General features: G+C 38.6%; 3 protein-coding genes across 7 annotated transcripts; 2 read left to right on the top strand and 1 right to left on the bottom strand.

The window, feature by feature from the left end:
* The first annotated feature begins 1884 nt into the window (after positions 1–1884).
* LOC122872382 (L-rhamnose-binding lectin CSL3-like) lies at positions 1885–5298 on the top strand. Of its 2 annotated transcripts, none has more exons than XM_044188560.1 (9): positions 1885–1999; positions 2128–2160; positions 2486–2536; positions 2662–2800; positions 3773–3882; positions 4016–4066; positions 4585–4705; positions 4974–5082; positions 5186–5298. In XM_044188560.1, the coding sequence occupies exons 1-8, from the start codon at positions 1942–1944 to the stop codon at positions 5077–5079; spliced, it is 669 nt and encodes a 222-aa protein (XP_044044495.1). In that variant the 5' UTR covers positions 1885–1941; the 3' UTR covers positions 5080–5082; positions 5186–5298. The 2 variants fall into 2 exon arrangements, with proteins under 2 accessions (XP_044044495.1, XP_044044494.1); XM_044188559.1 differs by having other exon boundaries at positions 1886–1999; positions 5183–5298.
* A 1546-nt stretch (positions 5299–6844) lies between these two features.
* inha (inhibin subunit alpha) lies at positions 6845–12804 on the top strand. 2 transcript variants are annotated; one of them, XM_044188068.1, is made up of 2 exons: positions 6845–8381; positions 9766–12804. In XM_044188068.1, exons 1-2 carry the CDS (start codon positions 8081–8083, stop codon positions 10383–10385), a joined length of 921 nt encoding a protein of 306 aa, XP_044044003.1. In that variant the 5' UTR covers positions 6845–8080; the 3' UTR covers positions 10386–12804. The 2 variants fall into 2 exon arrangements, with proteins under 2 accessions (XP_044044003.1, XP_044044002.1); XM_044188067.1 differs by having other exon boundaries at positions 6852–8381; positions 9637–12804.
* LOC122872188 (gap junction gamma-1 protein-like) lies at positions 11383–19467 on the bottom strand. Of its 3 annotated transcripts, none has more exons than XM_044188064.1 (5): positions 19247–19467; positions 14523–14794; positions 14173–14398; positions 13369–14049; positions 11383–12972 (listed from the first exon to the last, which is right to left on the bottom strand). In XM_044188064.1, exons 2-5 carry the CDS (start codon positions 14760–14762, stop codon positions 12959–12961), a joined length of 1161 nt encoding a protein of 386 aa, XP_044043999.1. In that variant the 5' UTR covers positions 14763–14794; positions 19247–19467; the 3' UTR covers positions 11383–12958. The 3 variants fall into 3 exon arrangements, with proteins under 3 accessions (XP_044043999.1, XP_044043998.1, XP_044044000.1); XM_044188063.1 differs by having other exon boundaries at positions 19220–19457; XM_044188065.1 differs by lacking the exon at positions 19247–19467 and adding an exon at positions 19080–19213.
* Positions 19468–23400: the final 3933 nt, after the last annotated feature.

Raw genomic sequence — 23400 nt, 5'->3', positions numbered from 1 at the left:
TCATTGAAGATGTTCATTAGTTTTGCAGGGCTACTTTTAGGTTCCACATACTGCACATCGTTGTTATGAATGAAGGCCGTTTTACAATTCAGCTAATGAGTGAGTTTGTGTGTGATGGAAACACACAGTTTTTTAAAATAACATTTCAATGTAATGATAATAATGGTAATTTCAGCTGCAAACAAGTTAGTTTTCACTTTTAAATGAGAGGCTGAGATAACTGAGATAAAAAAAAATTTCAAGCCTGCATGGTTGTCCACTCTTGTTGTGAGGTTACAGTATGTCAAGCATTTTCACTGCTTCCCTGGGTTTAGCAATGAATCAAATGCTATGATAACTGATAAGGATGACAAAACTACAAAAATGAGAACCAGGTTGTAAAAACAATCAAATATTTCCTTTAAGATAGTAGGACTAACCTCTGTTTTGGCAAATCTGCATACCATTGTTGCGCTTTAAACCTGTCTTCATTAAAGTCTGACACTGATACACACTATTCTGTGTACATGGTGAAATCACAACTTAAAATGTACCATTCTTTATTCCTTAAAGCTTCATTTTTCTGTGCAGAAATGTTCAGAGTTAGCCTTTACATGTCTCGACATAAAGAATGAATTCAGTACATCTTTTTTCAGTGTTGTGTGTGATATTATTAAAGAAAGAAAGATGTTTTTGTGTTCGATATTACTGATTTTTATTCATGCTGTTCAAACTTGTAGTTTTCTAAAACAAGATAAGCAAAAGTGTACAGTACATACAAATATTTTCCATTTTTATTCATTTGTAGACTCATTTTCTGTCCATGGTTCGTGGTTCAGTCGATTATTTCTTTCAATTTTCATGCGTTTACTTTATGTATTTTGTATCATTGTGTGTCCTTGTCCGTATGATAATGAAGAGCCATCGCTCTCACTGTCAGTTTCAGCAATTAAACCCAGGAGGAAAAATGCAGGTCAAGGTCATGGGGGTAGATTGGACTGTCAGAAATGAGCTTCATATTATTAAAAAGTGTAGGTTCTAGGTTTTGCAAATGTTCCAAATGAAATACAATCAATTGCAGGTAAGATCAATAAACCAAACCCCTTATTAATATCAAATTATTTCAAAACTTCTGTGAATTGTCTATGACAAGTGAAACTTATGTGAAGTGTGATCCATTTCACAAAAAACACACATTAAGTTCTCAGAACTCAACCCCACACCCTTAGACATGTAAATGCACTTGGAGACAAACACTGTCAAGTACCTGCAGGAGACAAGGAGTACATCTTTGCATTTTAATGATTTAGCTGGTTCAGTTGGAGCTATTTTTTAAACTACTTTATATATACTGTTTAAAAAATGTAATTTAATCAATAATAACACATCTTATAACTCAATTCAATTCACTTCAATTTTATTTATATAGGGCCAATTCATACAACCTATGGTTTTGTATGTAAGGTAAGGTGCATTCACTCAAGTGCTGCACTGAAAATTAAGTCTGGAGATATTCTATATTTTGCAACAAATCCCATGAAAAGACCAAAATCAAAGAACCAAAACATAAGTAAATGTGCTTTCCATCACTGGCCATTAGCTGTAAACCAAAATGACTTTTTAGGTTACTAAAGATGCAATGCATTTTTCTGGGAGAATTAACCCAGCAAAACTGCCAAATTAAACATTTGCTCCCACCACTGTAAGACTGTAAGAGAACTAATGATCTCAGTCATCTAATTCATTGCATACACTAAAACTCCTCAAGCAACAGATATTTGGATTTCATATATTAGGATAACATTGTCAACTGTAAGTCACGCCACCCATATTTAAGTGTCCTGTATGCACTGTGTGTACCCCCCAGGGCTGTTCACTGATGGGTTTCAGCACCCTCCTACTTCAGGATGGGTATGTGTGTGTGCAGAGGAAATTGTATAAGAAGCTGTGGTCTGCTGTATAATGATCACTCGCTATCTTGCTGACAAGATGCTTTCCACAAGATTGACACTCATCGCCTGTGAGTATACGACCTGTTCTGTTGTCTTTAACAGTCTTGAGAGTAACTGTGAGAGTAACTTTGGAGTAAAGAATGTTACATGTCCTTTATAAGATTAACTATATTTTTAAATGTCCCTTATCTTTTAGTCCTGGCTGCAGCTTGGTGTTGGACATCTGATGGTAAATTACTACAATTTCTATGCTTCTCTGATTTTTGTTTGTGCCTTTCAAACTTTATTTTACTTCATTTTATTTATTTTTTTGTTTGTTCAATTGCATTTATTTCAACTTTTTTTGTTGTGTAATGTCAAGATTGTTTTGGAGTCTTTTTTATTCTATAAACTTTATTCTGTAAACTACAGTAATTCACAGGAAATAAGTAAAGATTAGAGGAAAATCTGAAAAAAATAAACAGAAATGAGACTAAAGGTGTCTTAAGAGCCAAACTTGACAATTGATCTATTTACTTACACAATGAGATGTACTGTATTTTGTTTCGCTGCAGGACAACTCTATTATATGGCATGTCCCGGTGAAAGGAGTGAGCTGCAATGCCGTATGTATTATCTTATTTATTTTTTATTTGACCAAAATGTAAACTCTTCAGGTCTTGTCTTGCCTCTCCTACCATCACCCATTGTTACTATTTTGCTTTATGATCCATGTTTTGTGTATGTTCAGCTGAAGGACATTTGATTGAAGTGCTGTCACTGCATCATGGTGTGATACCCTCTGGTGACTGCACTGCCAAAAGCCAGCTTCCCGTGGTCTCAGCAAAGGACTGCCTACACAAGATCATATTACAATTGGCCAAGTTTGCGTAAGAGTTTTTCTATTCTGTTAACTTTATTAGTTGTTCAGTTTGTAACTAAGCATATTTTACATCAGGAAAAAGACAACTGGCTTTATTTTGAGGTTGAATCTTCTTCAATCTTTAACAAGCGATATTATCAGTAAGACACTTTACAGTTACTCCTGCTGGGTCCTGAGAAGAGCCAGGATAGATATGAATCCATTAAGTGTGTTTTGGCTTGTTCCCAGTAGTGGGAATTTTATACTTCTACTCCTCTACATTTCAGGGAAATACTGTACTTTTTACTTCACTACATTTATCTGACCGCTATAGTTACTTTTCAGATTCATATTTCACATAAAAAAATATAATAATCTTATAAAATACAAAACGAAAACAGTTCCCAACCTCTTGGGCTTGTGACCCGTTACAAAAACAGTGTCTTGTTACGTTTCAGATGTCTGTAAGTTGTTAGCGGTTCCACCCAAGAGACATTTCCGCTCTTAACTTCCCAAATGGTTTTATTAAAATCAGTGCTCGAGGCCCAAAGAACTCTAGTTTGGGAACCACTAGACTAAAAAACCTAACTGTATATATAAGTAGTCAAAATTAGCTCCACCTCGACCAGCTAAAAAAAATGCTGCTTACACACTGATGTAACAGTATTAAAAATGTAATAATGTCACAAATGATAATCAGTTACAGGAGCCTTTTTTCTGCAGAACGACTGCTTTTACTTTTGACACTTTAAGTACATTTAGCTGATGATACTTCTCTTCTTTCACTTAAATAGGATAATGGATGCAGGACTACTTATATTATTAAGTATTAAGTATTTTTGAGGCTGGAAAACAGAACCTTACAGTACTATGTTCAAATGTACTTTTAAAGCAACTTACAAAACAAAATCTATTCAATTCAAATTCAGTTAAAATTGCCTGTATGCAGACATTCATTTGCGCATAGAAGTATCTTTGACCTTTTCTAATATTTCTCTAGCTGTGACGATAAGGAACAATGCCGCCTGCCCATGCACAATGCGAAGATGTTCAAGTGCGATTACTCAGAAGATTCCGTCATACGGATCTCCTACCAATGTAACAAGAGAAGTGAGTATTTTAAGCACAGCAGAGGACTTGCTGGTGTACAGCAGCACAATTCTGCAGATATCAGTGAAGATGATTTTAGGAATGCAAGAAAGACCTGACCTTTTCTCATGATGTTTTTTAATTTTTTTTACAGATGTGCTAACCACTTCTATATGTCAAGGACAAACTCAAGATATTAAGTGTGGTAAGAATGCGTTGATAATCCTGTCTGCATGGAAATGTTTGGTTATTGAAAAAGGATTACACATTTCTCTATGATTTTTTAAATAAATATATTCATACTTACCTTGCTTTAATCCTGAATTTTAGAGTGTTGACATGTAATTATGTTGCATTTTGTAGCATAAAAACAATTAATAATAAAATGTAGTATTTTGATTATAGTAAGAGGCTTTAGTCATACAGCAGGATGACTGATCAATTTGAAAGAAAACTGAATGTAGGAAAAAACAAAATTGTAAATCTTTTTTTTCATCAAATATATAGCTGTGGTTTTTGAAACGCACAAGGTGGAGACAATAAAATGCAGATTTATGTTCATTTATTGTAGCCTATGTCTAATAAGGTTTGCATTTGTGAAATAATGACATTTTAGTGAGTTTATCAAGCAAGTTGCATCAACTGTTAAGTGGTTAATTTTAGCTGAAGTTAGTCTTGTCCGTGTTATGACACATTTTGTGTTCATCTCTGTGTCACCCTCAGATAACGGAGCCCTTAACATTTTGAAGGCCAGTTTCGGACGTCAAGACAATAACACCTGCACCGAAATCCCTTCGAAAGCCTCTTGCTTGAGTTACGACGTTGGAGGGATTTTTAAATCAATGTGTGTATTTATTCAAAAGACAAAAGATTTTTAGTGGAGGCAAAGGGAATATGATATTTGTTCTAAATTGATGTATTTCTTGAATATATTTTCATATATCACTATTTGTGCTATACAATAATATTTGTAGTAGCACTACTTCTCTGTGTAGTATTATTATTTGTAGTATATCAATATGGCTGGTTTATTCTTTCAATGTATAATACATTTTCGATTTGGTTTGTTGATACATTGTTAACCCTTGCTTTTCTTTTGAATTTATTATCAGGTGTAACAGCAAAAACGTGTGCACGATTACATCCACACCTTATGTGGATGAAACTATGACCTGCGATCTTCCCACGTACCTTACTGTGGATTATGTTTGTGAGTGATTGGTAAGTGTAATAAAAGGCATGTACTATGCACGGTTCTGCAAACAGTTAATGCATTTAACGCGTCATGCGATGCCTGAGGATGTTTTCTTGTTACTTTCAGGAGATTTGCTTCTGACATCAGCGTCCTAGAGAGGAGCGATGACTCTTCGTGGCTCTTTTTTCAGCAATCACATCAACAAGAATGTGTTGGATGAATTATTAAAAGAGTGAAACTAATGATTGTGTTTTTGTCTTTTTTGAGAAAGTCACATCTGCATCTGTGTGTGAAAGTCAGTTCTGCTGTTAAGAAATTATTTTCAAATAATAAGTTAAGACATCCTGTGCTGCCAAATGTGGGATGTTAATATGAAATCTTCCAACAAATTCACTTATCAATGTTAATGGTGAGCTACAGTAGTAGGCTGAATTATACACTTACAATTTCAGTTAAAATAGACGAAAATGATTGAATGTTTTTCCCACCATCACCTGTCAGAGGCAAAATATTTTATATATGTGCTGCGTTTGGCCAAAAACATGTAACTGTCATGAAACCTGTCTTATACAGTCTATCTATGAAACACACACATCTGGTGGTGTAGTATGTTACTGCCCTCTTCTGGTAAATACAGTATATGGTTCTTTCAGATTACACCTGATTTCATACTCACTTCTAACATTTAATGCTATCTAGAGCTAGGAAAGCTAAGCCACGAAACAATTAGCTTGGGTTAGCATAAAGATTAATAATAATATGGCTGTTTTCCCACAGCTCCCAGTGAAAGCTAAAAAGCGAATAAGTGTATTTTTCCAAATGTCAAACTATTCCTTTAAAACAAGACTATGTAACTGTTAAAATAATAAACAACACATTATTTTTGTTCCAAATGAAAAGTTGAATTCATAAGCAAAGCAGTGAAAAGTTTTGCTGCTACAACATAACTTGATTTGGTATAAACAGTACCGTTAGCTTACAGTATAGTGGCTAGTGTTTGCTAACATTAGCAAAGTTTAAATATTGCTGTGTAACAGACAATTTGCAGACTTTGTGACTCCTCTCTTCTTAAATATTTGTGTTACTGTTAGACTACGTTTTAGCATGTCACAAGTAAACATTTAAACGTTTTTTTTATCACAAAAGTAAAACAAGAAGTAAACAAAGTGTAGTACCTCAACAGCAGACATTTGTTGTTAGCCATGCGAAAATATCTGTTTCCTGTCTGCCTCTTCACTCAAGCTGTCTAGTAAAGACAAAAATTGCCAAAGAAAACCCAAAACACTTTAATGGCGGCTTATTTCTATTCATATCTCCCACAAAGCCATGACAATGAGTCAGTATACCAGCACAGTGAAACTGGAGCAGCCAATTGGAACTGAGCCATCTTTAATTTTATTATTTACACCTGTGCTTTTTCTACTGTAACACGTAAAAATGTCACCATCATGGTGTAAGTGCCACTTGTGGCCACACTGTTCAGCAACAAAGTTACACAGTCTCACTAAATGTCAAACAATTTAATAGCTTAAAATTATAGCTTAGTTAATGTAAATATACCAGTAAATTATTACTAATTATTCATTATTTGTTTAACATTTTCTATTGCAGTTTTCCCAAATATTTTGATATAGATTAATTTCTATTATATTTTTTTCTTGAGTATTCTTGACCATGTAAATAGTAGTTTGACAAAACAATCTTAACTCAAGGTCTGCTTTCTAGCTTTTTACAGAGCTTTCAACCGTATCTCACAGTCTTCAATTTCAGCTTCAACTTTATTATTATCTCAAAAGAAATTTGGTTTGCAGGCAGGCATTAAACACAGGAACAAACTTTTTTTTTCTCCATGACAACTGAGCAAACTCCATTTTCTGATGAATACCATGAAATGTGGCTTGAAGCCCTGGAAATAGCTAGTAAGCGGACCTTGATATAAGACTGTTTTGTCAAAGTGAAACATCTTATTTTAAAACACAACTCTAACGATGATTGGTTGGTTTAAAACAAAGCTTGTGAACATCTGGTCTTCGGCCTGTTAAATAGCTGATAAAATGTCCTTGTACAGAAACACACATTATGAAAAAATTTTTCGTATTCAAGGATTCAAGGATCCAAGGCCAGTCAGATAAAAAAGGCACAAGCAGGTTTCCCTTACAGTAGACAAAGGCTTTTTGTTTAGTGGGAAAACAGGTGTGTTGTGTGTTAGATATGGCTGCTGTGATGTCAAAGCATGCAGGATATTAATGAACACTTTTACAGTATAGGTCACAGATGAATGTTTTCAGCATCTTGAGAAGGTTGCTCTACAGCTAATACAAGTGTGAAACATTTTTGTATAAATGCAGGAAGCAATTACTATAAGTGATGATAAAAACAGAAGACATGTTATTATATTGGACTCATTTGATCAGGATTATGTATAGCAACATCTAAAAGTATAATTAAGGGTATGTTAGAAGTTCCACGTCAAAGCAAAATAGCTCCAAAGACTTGACACTAACTGCAGAGAATGAAAAACTTTTCCAATACAATCCAAGACTAAACTTAACTTTTCCATCTGTCTGTGCTTTACATTAATAATGCACATGTACAGTATGTGCCGGTGACCCTTGTTCAGGCTATAAACCAACAAAAAGCAAATCTTCACGACACAAAAGAAGAAAATAAAACATCCAGACACATTCCCTCGATACTGTGTGAAACAGCCACAGAAACAGATAATGCAACATCCCAACCGTCAAGGCCATTCTTTGTTATCTTCCATTTTTGTGCTGGCAACAAAATACTTTTACTCGCAGACTTCACTCATACCTAGATAGCCGCAGAGCCAAACAAATATGTGTGAGAATAAGGAAAGCCACAGAAGTGAATCAGTTTTCTGGAGCTAATTGGAACTCCATCTACTTCTCCATCTCTGTGCTTCTCTGGACCAGTCAGACTTCTGTTTTGGACTTTTCTGTTGTTACACCTGGAAGGTATTTTGCACCCAACGGTGTCAAGTGGTTGTCAGATAGTACAGTCATGGTGTCCTGTGCTCTCTTCATCCTGGGCCCTTTGTCAATCCACATTCTGACACAAGCCTGCAGGGGAGAGGAGCTGTCCCGGGAAGCTGTGTTGTCCTGGTTCAGAGAGCGGGTTCTGGAGGGACTCGGGCTGGAGGAGCCTCCTAAAACCACAGTTCTGGGTCCTTATGGAGACATGGCGCAGCCACAAGCAAGGCACGCACCCCGGAGGGCCCCCAGGACAAGCAGGACAGCGTGGGTCAACCATGGAACCAGTCCGAACCAGGAAATGTCTCAAATTATTCTCTTCCCCAGTTCTGGTGAGAAGCTTTGTTTGTTTTGTTTTTTTTCCTGAACAACACCTCTAAAATGCTTTCCCCCTCATCTGTTTGCACAGTTTTACTCCAAAACACTATACCTACATTTTCTACTAGCAAAAGAAAATAATGTAGAATTACATTCCAATATAGCACAGTTTAATCAGTTTTCTTGTAACTGCACAACAGAACTGACCTGATCATCTGAAAATAAACCACTTTATCCAAAAAAAAACTTCATCCAAACAGTATTTACATGTTAGTGTGTGTATTTGCTAATTTCCTGACATGTACACTTAACCTGACTGTTCTCCGTGGAAGGTTTAGGGTTTGTAGAATATAGATGAAATAATTTAGGATGAGCGGCAGAGTTGCTCATTAGGTAGAAGATTTTTGTCAGAGGGAGAACGACTCAACCTACGAGGGCAATGCAAGTGAGGTGCACTGGCGAGTCTGAATTACAAATATTTTGAAATATTTAGTATTTTTGTTTTTCATATAGGGTGCTTGAGGACAAGACTAGACTAAAAGTGTTTCCATAAAGATTTTGTGGTAATTTAATATTTGTCTTTCTTCTTTGAAACTACACTGCCTGGACTTCAGTGCCATATATTCCACAGTCATTCATACCTTTACATTTCAGCCAGGTGCGTATTGCACATGCTTTGCTTATCTTGATGTTGAAATTGCAATAAATTCAATTGCAGTAAACTAACTATATTCATGCTGCAGATGTGAAACAAATAAATCCAAATAGCTGCACTATATTAGTTCATTAAAAAACTTCGTTGGAAAAAAACGTTTGCAAATAAATGTGTGTAAGCAGGTGTCCTTGCAGTACATGGAAACGGCCTTTACTTAAAGACCCTATGTGTACATGTGTACAGGCTGGAAAGCAGTGTTTCACCTCCCTCTCTGGTTCAAAGTTTAAAGTCTGTTTCCCCATGATTGGATGTGGTCAGAAGTGTGCTTTGTGGTACCTCACCCAACAGTGATGTCACAATATCCTGGAGTACAGCTGCACATTACTGCAGCGCAGTGAGAAGTTAAACCACTGGAGGACAGCAAAAACAACATTTTATGGGGGTGCTAAATTATTATTATTATTATTCTGATGGTATGACTTCTTGTTTGTAAATTTCAGTAAAAAGTAATGTAGTCTATGTAGCCTCCTCTAGATGACAGCAGGACTCTAAGGAACCCAAATGGTCCAATAAAAAAAGCAATAAACGTCTGCTCTCTAATCTCACTTTGGTAGATTCATCCTGTGCCAGATCTGACTCAGCTCCTGGAGAATCTATCGACAGCCACTTCACATATTACTTCCAGCTCTCCGTGAACAACCAGGAGACCCTGGTCACATCTGCCCACTTCTGGTTCTTTGCAGGCAAAGGAGCCACGGCCAACTCCTCTGCCCAGCTGTTCATTCTCACTTCAGCGCAGCAGCTTCTTCAGGCGGCAGAGGATCCAACAAAGACAAGCTCAGACGGATGGACCACCTACCACCTGGATCAAAACCTGCTGGCCTCTGTGGCTGAGGGCCCTTATCTGCTCCAGGTCCGCTGTTCAGCCTGTCAGTGCCACGCCAACGAACCGGACAAGACGCCCTTTCTTCACCTCCATGCTCAGCCTCGGGGTCCTGTCCGTTCACCCCGCCGTGCACCAGTAACCATTCCTTGGTCTCCCTCCGCTATCGACCTGCTCCAGCGGCCTTCTCAGGAGAGGCCTCAGCACAGCGACTGCCACCGAGCACAGATCGAAATCAGCTTTGAGGAGCTGGGCTGGGACAACTGGATCGTCCATCCAAAGGTGCTGACTTTCTACTACTGTCATGGGAACTGCTCAACCTGGGATCGAACCACCGCCATGCTGGGGATCACACAGTGCTGCGCTCCGGTCCCGGGGACCATGAAGTCCCTGAGGATCACCACGACATCTGATGGCGGGTACTCATTCAAGTATGAGACCTTGCCTAACATTATACTTGAAGAGTGTACTTGTATCTGAACATTAAAGCTTAAAGGGCCAATTCACCCAAATTACAAAAAGACATTTCTTTTTTACTTACAACAACTATGCAGCCATTTTTGGTTCTACGTGGTAGCTTTGACTGAAACTTCTCACTGTGCCCCAATTCCATACTAACTGTATACAGTATATATTAATTGTTTTAGTATACTCACTGTTTTGCAGTTTGTATACAAAAGAATCAACATACTTAACCATTTTATACTAAACAGGAAATTATAGTGCTGATACATGGCCATCAAACGTTCCTACCAATTAAACTTCACAAAGAGAAGGCAAAAAGTTTTTATCCAAGTATTTAATTGTTATACATCACTTTTTGAGGTGTTCCTGGAGCTGTTATATCACCATACACAATTTGCCTGAACAGCACATAAAACCAAAACTTCACATAGTCTGACACCACTTGGGGTAAATTAGAAAATGTGTAATTTGGATGAACCAACCCTTTAAATCTCTGCTTTAAAATGCCATTTCTCTTACTAATCACACAGACTTTATTTAGCTACACTAAGGTCAGCATTGTATTGCTTTTCCTTGGTGATGTGAATCTCACCTTTAGAGGGCAGTGTAGGCCTTCTTTTACACTTCATTTCACATCAATACCTTCACATACAGTCTGACTTGTCCTGTTAACAGATATACAGTAATGCATATTAAATCCATGATTTAAACATTGAACTCAATTGTGTTCTGTAAATACAACAAAAACTGCAACCATTTCACAGTACATACCCATTTTGTCTTATTCCATATCAGTTTGTTAAATCAGTACTTGTTTACACAAATTCAGTGTTTGAGCTCCTGATTCATATCTTTAGCAATTTACACATTTGAATAACTGATCAATTAATTCACTAATTTGTCAATTTATTCACTGAGTAAACAAACAGGCTTTGACAGGCAAAAACGTGGGGGAAAAGAATATATGCAGCAACTTTACAACAGAAAAGAGTCGAGCCCAAAGACCAAAACATTCTGTTCAAATATATTTATTTACTCTGAAGACAAAATAATCTCTACAGTTACAAAAACTACAAAACTTGCAATAGAGAGAAAAGAAAAAAAAAGTATAAACCATTGAAGAAATACCATATACAAAATGGAGCGTCGTACCTTGCAATAAGTAGCAAAATTGGAAGTGAGATGATTACAAAAAATACAGCATCAAAACAGCTCTTTGGCAATGTGTAGTTTCATTATTTCAGCCAAAGATCATAAAAACAACTGACAGGCTATGAAAAAGTATGAACTCTGTATGAACACTGAAAGCTATTGATCAAAAGTCTCATGATGAACTGAAGATTATGTGTTTACATGGCACCAGGCTGTGCATCAGCAGCCAACTGTCATCCTTTCCTCAGCTGGGTTGTTTTTTTTCCAGGATGCATGAAAGCATCCATGTTTCAGCACAACGGAGGGGTAGTGGTGCATGTCAAGGATGGAAAATGTCTCACCAGAGAAGAATGTAAATTTCAAAAGACAAAGATGGAATTTCATTTTTGACAGTAGCCCAGAAGACAGATGTTTCCAGCTGTTTAGCAAAAACCCCCAAAAGTAATATTTTTTTAACTTTCTGCATGAACATTGTGATTTATTTTTATAGTACATAATTTAGGGAAGACAATGATTTACTAACATCCAAGACCCTGCTTTTCAACAATGTTAAATAGGTGGCACTTCCTTCTAGACAAAAATGTAATAATCTAGAGCTTTGGGCAAAACAAAAAAGTATTTTAAATGAATTGATTGTACAAAAAAATGGATTCTTGGAAATTCCTTGGAAAATTTCCTGTCAAAGAATTCAAGCATTTCCCAGGTAAACATTTAGGCCGATTGGATTAAATATACAGGCTTCAAAATTCTGTCAAATATTTCTGAAATGGTGTGGCTTCTGGCTAATAAACACCCAATAATTCCTAACATTAAATCTGTTTAAAGTAAACATGACTCAACTAGCACAGGTTAAGCCACCCTTGTAAAAAAGAAAACAACCATATGCTGCTGCACATGCTCCAGTAATGACATAACCCAAGGCTGTGTTGTTTGAGATTCTCTCTGAGGCCAACAAAGTGAGACGTTAACATTCTGCAACATTTTATAAGAGCCTCTCTTTTGTGAGGAAGACAAAAGTACACTTGGCCAGAGGAGTTTAAAGCTTTCGATAATCCTTACAAGGTCTGAAATGGACGAGGATTACTGCATTGCCACAAAAACAGTGGGCGAAAGAACAGGGTGTAGACAAGGTTTTAGCTGAAGGCACAGTTGAAGTTTGGACTTAGATCGGCAAACAGAAACTCGAGATGTGGCAGACTTTCAAGTTTAGAGTCGTGGAGATGAACCATTTGTCACAACACAGCTTGGTCAGTATTTTTTTGATTTCTTTCTGACTGACCCCTAATACTGGAAGGCATATTTCTCCCTCACACACACACTCACACACACACAGACAGGTCTCCCTCAGTGGTCTGACTGCACTCCCATATGTGCTTCCCCCATGTGTTTAAGGCCAATAGGAATGGAAGGGCAGACGTTTGAGGCAGGAAGCACACTCAGGCATGTATTCCTAGGAGAGAAGAGGCAAAAACAGAGAATTATTCAGCATGTTTACTTAAAAACTGGATAAAAAAAAAAAAAAAAAAAAAAAAAAAAGGCTCTTCCATGGGTAATGTTGACATTTTGCTAACTTGAGATCAGGCCTTATGTGACAAATAAAATCATGAATAAATCTGAGGTAGCCATTAGGAAATAGAGCTGAAACAATTGGTCAAAAACAGAAAATTATCTGCAACTAGTTGATTAATTAATTCAGAAATGTTGAATAATCTATATTTCTAGCATCTCAAATGTGAAGATTAGCTGCTTTAATATCTTTGGATTTTAGACTGTTGGACAATATCAGTTTCAAGGCGTTAACTTGTAGAGGGCATTTTTCACCATTTTCCAGCAGTGCCTTCATTACCTTTCTCGCTCGCCTCTCCCTGCTTTTCCTGGGCAAAGTTGAGGCGGTTCTGCTCAGCAGCCGTCTGTGCAGCTGTGTTGACCTCGGGGCTGCTGCTTCGTGAAGGGTTTGCGTCATCTGCCTGGTAGGCCAGGTCCAGGTGCTGCTGGGCGAGTTTCAGGTGCCTCCTCAACCGCTCCAGCTCCCTGGACGATGGCCCCTCGTCCCCGAAGCTCTCCCGTCCGGAGTCACCCATTGGCGAGTCCCTCAGCTCTCCTTTCAGTTTCTCCTTCTTCATGGTGGCGTGGTATCCTGGTGGAGCTGTAGGCAGGGAACGTGAGGAGGATGTAGGGGGGGCACGCGAACTGAGGGTGGCCCGTCTGCGGAAGGTGTCGCGGATGCCACCAACCCCCAGATGGATGATTTCAAAGACTGTGAGGAGCAGGCAGAGGAAAGACACAACGTACATCACCAGCAGGAAGATGGTCTTCTCCGTGGGGCGGGACACAAAGCAGTCCACAGTGTGCGGGCATGGCGAGCGAGTACAGACGTAGGAGGGTATCACCTCAAAGCCGTAGAGGACGTACTGGCCAAAAAGGAAGGCGACCTCAAAGGAAGAGCGCCACAGCAGCTGGCACACGTAGACCTTCATCAGGCCGTCACGCAGGATCCGCCGACGACCGTCATGCTTTTTCTCTGCGCCTTGAAAATAGAGCAACTGGTTAGAAGCTGATTTAGTTAGAATCAAAAGGGGGTAAAACCTATTAGACAGAATGTTGAAACTGCTTTGTGATAGCTATATTGCTGCTCAAATCTCCACCATACTTTTTTCTGCTTTGTCAGGCTTGTCTGGTTCAATCTCTTCAGTGATCATGGGGTCTTCCTCTCCGTTGTCCTCAGCCTCCTCATAGTCTCGAACTGCCCCACGGCTGACGATGGGCATCCTCTTCTTCTGGTTCCGGACGGGCCGGTACTCGTTGTCTTCCATGCGGGCGATCTTGTGCATGGCGAAGCCCAGGTACATAATGGTGGGGGTAGTGATCATGATCACCTGGACAAACATGTTCACGTTGGAAATATTCAGCTAGACTTAACCATTCAGAGACATAATATTGTTGAAATTATCACTGTAGATAGCATTTTGAAGCTTTAATATTGAACTGTGATATGCTCACCTGAAAGATCCAAAATCGTACATGCGAGAGTGGTGCAAATGCATCGTAGCACACATTCTCGCACCCAGGCTGTTGCGTGTTGCAGACAAATTTACTCTGTTCATCGTAGTAGATAGTTTCACCGCCGACGGCTGTCAGCACAATGCGGAAAATGATGAGCACTGTCAGCCAGATCTTCCCCACGAAGGTGGAGTGGTTGGAGATCTCATCCAGGAGACGAGTTAGGAAACTCCAACTCATGGTGCCAAGGTGACTGGGGAGCTAAATGAGCTCTGGATGAAAAAAAAAAATTGAAAATAAATAAAAATAAAAACAGACAGAACAAACATACTTTACTGTTTTGTTATTCATTTAACTCAAGTGACCCATCTGTTGCAAACATGCAGTCTTTTGCACAGTTTTACATTTAGTCAGTTCACATAGTTAGCTATTAAAGCAGAATTTTAATAATACATTTTCTTTTGATCATTTCAGTCTTTTTTTAAAAGAAAAAAAATTCACCATTTCCAACCTCTCATGGGAATATTTGCTAGTTTTCTTAATTTCCTCTGATATTAAACTGAATTTATTTTGGCTTTTGGACTATTGGTTGGACCAAACATTGGAAGACATCACCTTGGACTATGGAAAATTCTGATCGACGTTCACTATTTTCTGCCATTTTATATAGACAAATGATTAAATCCAGACAATAATTAATTCAATATTATTGCATAATGAAAATAAACACTCGTCGCTGGCCTATAGTCAATGAACTTTAAAAGCCTCCAAGCATTACTCAAATAATCCTAACTGACCTAACCTAACTAATAGTGTTATTAAAAAAGTGTACACATGCATATACCAGGTTCACACATCCACACAATGATTAAAGAATGCAAGAAGAGTAAATTCTGCATACAAATATTTTAGGTAAACCTCAACCTCAGGGGTGAGACAAACATAGCCACATGCTTTGTTGTAAATAAGACACAGATCTCTCAGACAGGCAGGTATCCATGCGTAAACTACACAACAAACTGAATCAGTCCTGTTGGTCACAGAGCGCACTAGTCCTGGTAGCAGTTTGGTAAACCTACATTCTCACAGCTCCCTGACATACCAAGCTTGAGCTGCTTAATCAAACATCAAAGTGTTGGCTGGCAAGTTGCAGCTAGCTGTGAGGAGACCTGCTGTGGCTTCAGGCTGCAGGAATTATGATACTAAAACAGTGAATGGGGTTAGGAATTTATTTCCTGCCAGATTGCCAGAAGTTATCCCTTTAAATTCTTTAAAACCACATTTTGATACCTTAACATGGCCAAGACATAAAGAACAGAGGTTTTCAGTTCAGTAACCATCACAAGTGATTGCTCCTTTAGTGGATCAATGCGAATTTACAGAAAAGCTTGATTTACCAATTTTTGGAGGCTAATTGGAAACAAAATTCAAACAACTTCAGACTTTGTATGGTAGTTTGATAACATTTCAAGATGAGATTCTTAGGCTTCAAGGCAACCTCTTCAGCTAGTTTTGGAGAAAGAAACCTATTTGACCACTGAAATCGAATGTTACACATTAAAATTTAGCACTCAATTTGACAAGATATCTAATATCAGCTTGGCTAAATATCTGGATGGAGCTATTCCTCAGCCAAACAGGTCACAAGAAAACATTTGAACTGATATTAATGCCACAATAACTTGAAGTCCTACACCAATTTGAATAACACCAACACAAATAGAGCTAAACGAGCTAAAGACCTCAAGTACTCTTTGGACCTACCTTCTCTAAATTTCTGCTGTCAGAAAACAGGGTGTAGCCAAGTAAATAATCAGCATTTCATGACTCATTGCAACAGGACAGGGCTTTAGCCATTACAAGCATTTCAGGCATGTCTCCTCAGATTAGTGTTCTATACTCAGGCCCTGCCTCCCCAGGTTACTCATCCATTCCTTTGCGAAACCTGTCTCCAAGCTGGCACCTTCAGTTTGGAAATGGTGAGGATGACTTGCTTCAGCCTGACCAGAAAAATAATTTTACCAAAAAGTTTCCTTCATAAAACCTAGAACAAAAATCAGTCAAAAAAAAAAAAAAAAGGTTAAAAAGGAGAGTCACCCACCAAAGGGACATACCATTATCTCCAAAAACCCATCCCCTGTGCCTACATGTAAATGTTGATTCTTGGTGGTGGGAATGGTTAATTGTTTGAAAAAACAGACAACTCTGTGACCCTGAAACAAAGTGAGAGAAAGGAACCAGTACAGCTGCGAGGTGACATCTGTTGTTTTACCCCACCATACAATTACAAACCCCACCTAAATGGCCAAGGTGTTTCAGCAGAGGTATAAAACAAAAGCACAAAAAAAAAAAAAAATCCAACAAAGTTTTGTTACAAGCCTTAGTATCTTGGTTTCTAACAGCTACAAAGTCAGGGCTAAAATTGAAAAGCCCTTGTGACATTCAGTGAAGCAGATTGTCCCTTTAAACATCATCTGTCCCAGTTACCACCGTGTTAGGTTTCCTCCACCGAAAATCTTTTTGTGTTCTGTTATTCAGCCATCTCCGGTTCTAACTGTGCTTCCAGGACATGACCTGTTATGCAAAATACTGCTCGCTGACCAAAAGCATCTTTCGAGAAATGAGAGGCATTATCGTCATGAATCCGCAGCAGTCTAACCACTAATGGACATCTAATATCAGTATAATCAAAAAAACGCTGAACTGCCAAAACATGCAGCTAAAGGCTGACATTTGAATTTGACCTGCAACTGGCTCTACCTCTGTTTGTGCCATTTTATCAACCTTTAAACAAACGTATCACTGCACCTAGTCACCTGAGCAACACAAATGCACCTGGAAAATTTACACTTACTGGATATTACTTGATCTTGCCAACACAGAGGTCAGAAATCTAGTATTTGACCTGATGTCAAACAGACTGATGAGTCACTGCTTAGTTCATGGACCACTGCAGTCAAACTGCACAAAATGCCAAATAAGTCAGCTAAATGTCCATATTGTCAGTATATTTGAATAGTTTCCATCTTTTTTTTATGTTTTAAGCTGTTTGAATTCCACCATGCTTTCATCTAGAACAAAATAATCTACACATGCTACACTACAAAAAGCTAATTTGCATGTTTCCCTTAATACACAATGCCTATAGCATGAAATGTCTCTGAAACATCACAGCCTGGGTGGTATATTTCTAAGTGTCTGTCTGCTAAGAACTGTTCCTGGCTGGTAAATCCTTGACTTTGGACAGGAGATCCAAAAAGTTACTTTAAGTTCAGAGTAGTTCTGATTCTTAGTTTTTGTTCACTGTGATGTACAGCAGGTGTTACTGCTCTAAAGAGGAGTTCAGCTCCTGCTAAGGGTCCGTGAATGGTTTCTTAAGGTGCGGGGCTAAAGGGAAAAGTTAAAGACTCTTCTTAGAGGTTTCTCTCCTCCCACAGTAGACAGGCAAAACGTACTCAGATGAAACCTTTACAGCACCCCTTGTTAACACACTGCCCTCAGTGCTTTCCTCCTCTCTAAATAAAGACACAAAGGTTCATCACCAAACAAACAGTTTATTTAACTTAAACAAACTGATTTTCCAGCTCAAGTAAATGCAAACATTTTTGCAATGCCACCGTCCCAACAGCTAAGCAAAGACCATTTTTAAACAGTAGCTTATTTGCTCATGTGGGCTAAACCCAGCTCAACTGATTTTAAGGCTTTTCTGCTTCAGGAGTCACTCGGCCCCAGGAGGAGATGGAGGGGGTTGGAGAGTTTTGGGCGAAGGATCTGGACAAAGTGAAGGCAAGTTAACATTCCTGCTTAACCAAAAGCAGAAAGCTGGATTTTAAGATTCAGGGAGCAGACAGAGGGCACATGAAATCCCCCATGCAGTCCGAGCAAGAAAACAGGAATACAGCACCTACAAATGTCAATCACTGCTCCTCTGTGGTGTCACTATGAAAAAAAAAAAAAATAGTTTCTGACTTTGCAGAAGACATCCAGAGGGGAACAAGAGTTTCTCCACAAGACAGATTTCCTTTTCTGTTTCAAATAAGTTGTAAAAATAAATAAATAAAATAAATAAATAAATAAAGAAGTTGAAAGGAGGTTTAAAAGATCATCAGCAGAACTGTTGAAGGCTATGAACACGCTTTGCTGAGTCAGACTGAATTGTTTTGGAAATTGTGGCATTCCTGGAGGAAAACAAAGTGATGCCAAGCTTCAGTGGGGAAACAAAAATCCAGTGAATTAGAAGATGAAGCCATCATTTTAAAGAGTCAGAGACGATTAGTTATGAAAGTTAAAACCACTATTAGGAGAATTATTTAAAAAAAAAAAAAACACAAAAAGGAAAATCACTGTAATGCTTATAGTCTGTGGTGTGAGTGTATTTAGCCAGTCCGATGTGGCAGTTGTTCATCTATTAAAAATAGCATTTTGGCAGTTTTATCAAACTGTATGACTTTAAAACATGTTAAGTCGAACTAACATTAACCTTTACAAAGTGTTACAGGTTAACATTTTCTCCTTTAAACTTTAAACCGATGACAACAGGACTTTGCTGCGACTCACCGCTCTCCGGTACGCACAGATCCAAAACTCGTTACGTGGAACCCACTTGGCAAATTTAGACTAAACCCTGCTTGTAAAACACAACTGCTGGATATAAAAAACCCCTCATTAAGTTATAGAAAGAAACTAAACTATCTTACCAACTTTTCTCGGTGCCAAACACGCACCTTCTGCGCTGCAATCCGCGCGTCTTCTCTCCTCGCGCTTAATTGCTCGACCAGGTTTTCTTAATTAGCGCGCGCGCTCATCGGCGTCTGCTTGCGTCCGAGGCAGCATTCAGTCTGAACCCATTCAGCCCGTGCTGACCCCATGTGTCGGGGTCCCGAACAAGAGGACAAAGAGAGATCCTTGATTCCTGCAGGCTCCTGCTCCCCCTCCCCCCGCACCTCCTCCACGTAACTCGGCCCCATTCAAGAAGAGGAGGCCCCTCGCCTGAAACCTGAGATCCAAGACGCTGACTACCGTTCTGCCCTCACCACCAAGGACTATGGAAATACTATTATACATTTTACAATATGAAGATGCTACCTCAGGTCTCCATGGGGAGTTCATAGGAATTTCATAGGAGATAAAAATACCAAGAAGCACGATGAAGCCTCTATAACATTTTTACAGCCATGGTGTCTAACCCCTAATCCAAATGAAATAAAGGACAACCGAATCTGATAATAAAGTATGTACGTTTTGAAATAAATTCCTTATAAATGCAATTGAAATTCATAGAAAAGTTGTTAATTGTACACCAGATATGTGTCCATCCTGAAGGCCTATCTGTGCAGTGAAACCACAACTCTTCCTCTACACTTTCATATAAAACATCCACAAATGTATAATCTCATTTGCCATTATTTATTTAATTATACCGAGGTGTGTTTCTAATATTTAGTCTACCCTCAGATATTAATGGGTTGGACAAAATATTCACTAACTACATCCTCAAAAGTGAGCCTTAAGTTGAAGTGATATTGATAGCATCTTTCATAAGACCCTCCCCACATGGTAAATGTCCAGCTCTTTCAAACTCCACACCCAGTTTGTAACACAGCGTTTTTGGTCAAATTTGTAGTCGAGAAGTCAAGATAACCCTGATGACATCACTATGACAACATCAGGGTTATTTTCTAAGACTTTCAAAAGCTCCTCCAGAGCCACAGAAGACAAAGAATGCCCCTTTAAACTTCTTCCATGTCCGAGGGAACTCCACCTCAGAACATGTATGTTTTTACAATCTGTTTACATTCTTGGTTTTTTTATGCTAAAAAGTAGACTGAGTGCAACAACACCATAATCGAGTCATTCCTCTTTCTGCTGAGGACCCCGTGTTATCCCCTGGACCACAGTTTGGCAGATTACTGGCTTGACAAAGCACTGCGTGACTACAGCTTTTAGAAGAGGAGGCCCACCATCCAAGAATTTAGTTGACTCGAGCGTTCAGCAAAACAACAGATTTCTTGCTGTCATGCACAGTGCAGCTGTAGTGCTCCTGATTTACCAGAGGACCTGAAATGTTTGGAGGAGGCTGTGGGAAGTCGAATCAAGCCAGATGCCTGCGCCCGGCCAAATCACAATGGCTGCATCCCAGCTTCCCGTCATGCTAACTCTCCTCCCTGCTTTCCTCTGGTTCTCAAATCTGGTCCAAGTATGCACTCATTCACCTGCACCTTTGTATCCTAACTTATTTACAGACAAACATAATTACTCTCTTGGTGTCATTGGGGAAGTCTTAATTTTTCCTTTTCACTCGAGGATTCTTGAGGGTATTAGCATTATTTTCATCTTGGCACCTGGTAGCCATATTAAATACCACTGAATTAGTGTGGTTGAGGGGTGAAAGGTGTGACAATTAGGGCCCCATAGATGGACAGGGCCCAAAAAATGACATGAGGATTATACAGTTTAAGCCTAAATGGGAATATGGGTGGGGTGAGTCTCTTTTGGAGCTCAAAATTCCGTCCTACACCCCTGCAGTGAATATATTAACTGCTTGAATGAGGTCAGGACTCGTTGGTATGGAGCACTTTAGATTTTTGCCCACCTGCATAGCCTACAGCCTTTTCATACTGAATGTACAAACGTTGCGGTTATGTTTTAGTATCAGGCTCGATTGCTTATTTCCTCCCCTAACATAAAACTTTGTGACATAAATTCATGGTGTGCAATTGTTATGACTCATGGATTTTTTTAAGGCTGAGTTTCTGGGCTCATTCATTTTACCATAATTTAGGCCAAAAACAAAAGGATTCACTGGACGTTTATTCCTGACAGGATGGATGAGGCTCTGAAACAGTATTTAGATCGAGTAGGAAACTACATTTTTTTTTTTTTTACATTTACAGAAAACAGAAAATGGACAATTAACACACAAGGATAATAAAATGTTGAAATGCATGGCTTAATATGGGCATGTGAGAGTGAGGAAAATAGTCCCAGATGCTATATGAGATCCATTAAATAGAATTAAATAATATGTGCAGTATACTTTACCATTAACTCAGTTTTATGTATCTGCCTTCTTTACTTTCATGTAAAGTGTTTTTTACAGCTATTTTTTAGGTTCCTAAAGTTCCCCACAAGAAATCCAGTGAAGCTACTTTCTGTTTTTATGACCCTAAACTGTGGAACACCCTCCCCTTAGATCTTAGAATTTTGAAAAAGAAATGAAATATCTATCTTTTTAATTTGGGTTAACTTTGCTGGTATCATTGTCAATGTTTTATTGTATTGTTATCAAACTGTTTTTCTCTCACTTATTGCTGTTGCTATTGCTACTATTTACTTATTGTTTATTTGCATCTGATCTTGTTTTGTTAAGCACTTTGTTTGTTTATAACTTTATTATTATTAAGACCTTTAGGGGAAAAAATAACACTTTAAAACACTTCTTTAACCCACTACTCCCGTCCCCTGAAGAAATGAAGGAAACAATAATTTAAAGAAAAAGAGGCTGAGACATCATTTAATAATTTGAAACAACAACAAAACCAACCCAACCCTTCTCCATCAAAGTGGCATGCACGTGGTGTGCATTACACTCATTTCTGATTCCAATTCAAGCACTTAATATACTTGTTGTTGACTTCTATTCTAAATGAAATCCTGAAATCCCAACAAGGGGAGCTGCAGCTGTAACGCATGACTTCTTAATATAAAAGCTTTGCCAGTTTTCTCCGCACGTATCCCGTAAGTCCTTTTGGATTCATTAACTGTGAAAGAGCTGCAATGTGTAGGAGATTTTGGGGGGTTCAAACCTCTGAGGCGGCACGCACCCCTAGTGGAGTGTCTTTAAGCATATACATCCATATCAGCTCCCAGGAGGCTGTTCTGCACCTGCACCAGACCTTTGACCTTCCTTCTGCAGGGACAAGAAATGGAAAGTGAAAAAGAGAATCAAAAACCAAATGTTCTGTTGTTTATTGTGTGAATCAGATTTATGTGAAGAACATTAAAACCAGGCAGCATAAGGAAGCGGGTGAGCAGTCACCAGTCATTTGTGTGTAAACCTGCTCCTGCTCACTGGTTTGGGGATCGGGGGGTTTGTCTGCCACGTGGGTGCAATTGAAGGTGATCCAAGTCTCCAACAAGCATGTGCACAACACATGTACAGCTCCAGTGGCTAAAGAAATATTTACACTGTGAAATTGGTTAACATACCTTTACACAGCTGAGCCTAGACTCAAACTGAGCTTCGCTTAGAGGGGTGAGATTGGCAGTTTGACGTCGAGTGGCAAAAAGAACAGTGTGTAACCAAAAGGTCAGAAATACTGCAGTGATTAAGCTGACCCATTTTCTGGAACATTTAGTCACCTTTTTGGGATGAATATCCTTGATTACAGTCTTATGACTAGGGCATTGACACCATTACTGTAGCTTCAAACATGCTTGCCAGAAAAAGAAGAGATATCACCTGTCACTGAACACAGTGAATTATCAGGTGATAATTTGACATCTTCAGGTGAAATCTCACGTAAAACCTCTTCATCCAAACTATAATTAGAACATTATCAGACACACACATTCATCAGATGACAGATCAGAAAGTAAATAGTTTGACTGTGAAATCTCTCGTTAAGAGGTCATGAAGAAAATCATATTTCATTAGGTTTTTTGTGCCTTCACTCCTCTTAGTTATTTACTTGTGATTAAAGGTGGAATTAGGTTGCAAAACATACTGATGTGGGGAGAAATCACTTCATATGTCCAACACCAGACACTTGAAATTTGAATATTTGCTACACACGAATGAAAACACTGTTGCTAAGTTTAAGAAAATGTCTGAAAAGTACATTAAATTTGCAACAGGAACAAATGAAGTTACGTTACC

Source organism: Siniperca chuatsi, linkage group LG24 (assembly GCF_020085105.1).
Source record: "Siniperca chuatsi isolate FFG_IHB_CAS linkage group LG24, ASM2008510v1, whole genome shotgun sequence".
In the NCBI taxonomy this organism is placed as follows: Eukaryota; Metazoa; Chordata; class Actinopteri; order Centrarchiformes; family Sinipercidae; genus Siniperca; species Siniperca chuatsi.
This window is presented reverse-complemented; position numbering and strand designations above follow the sequence as displayed.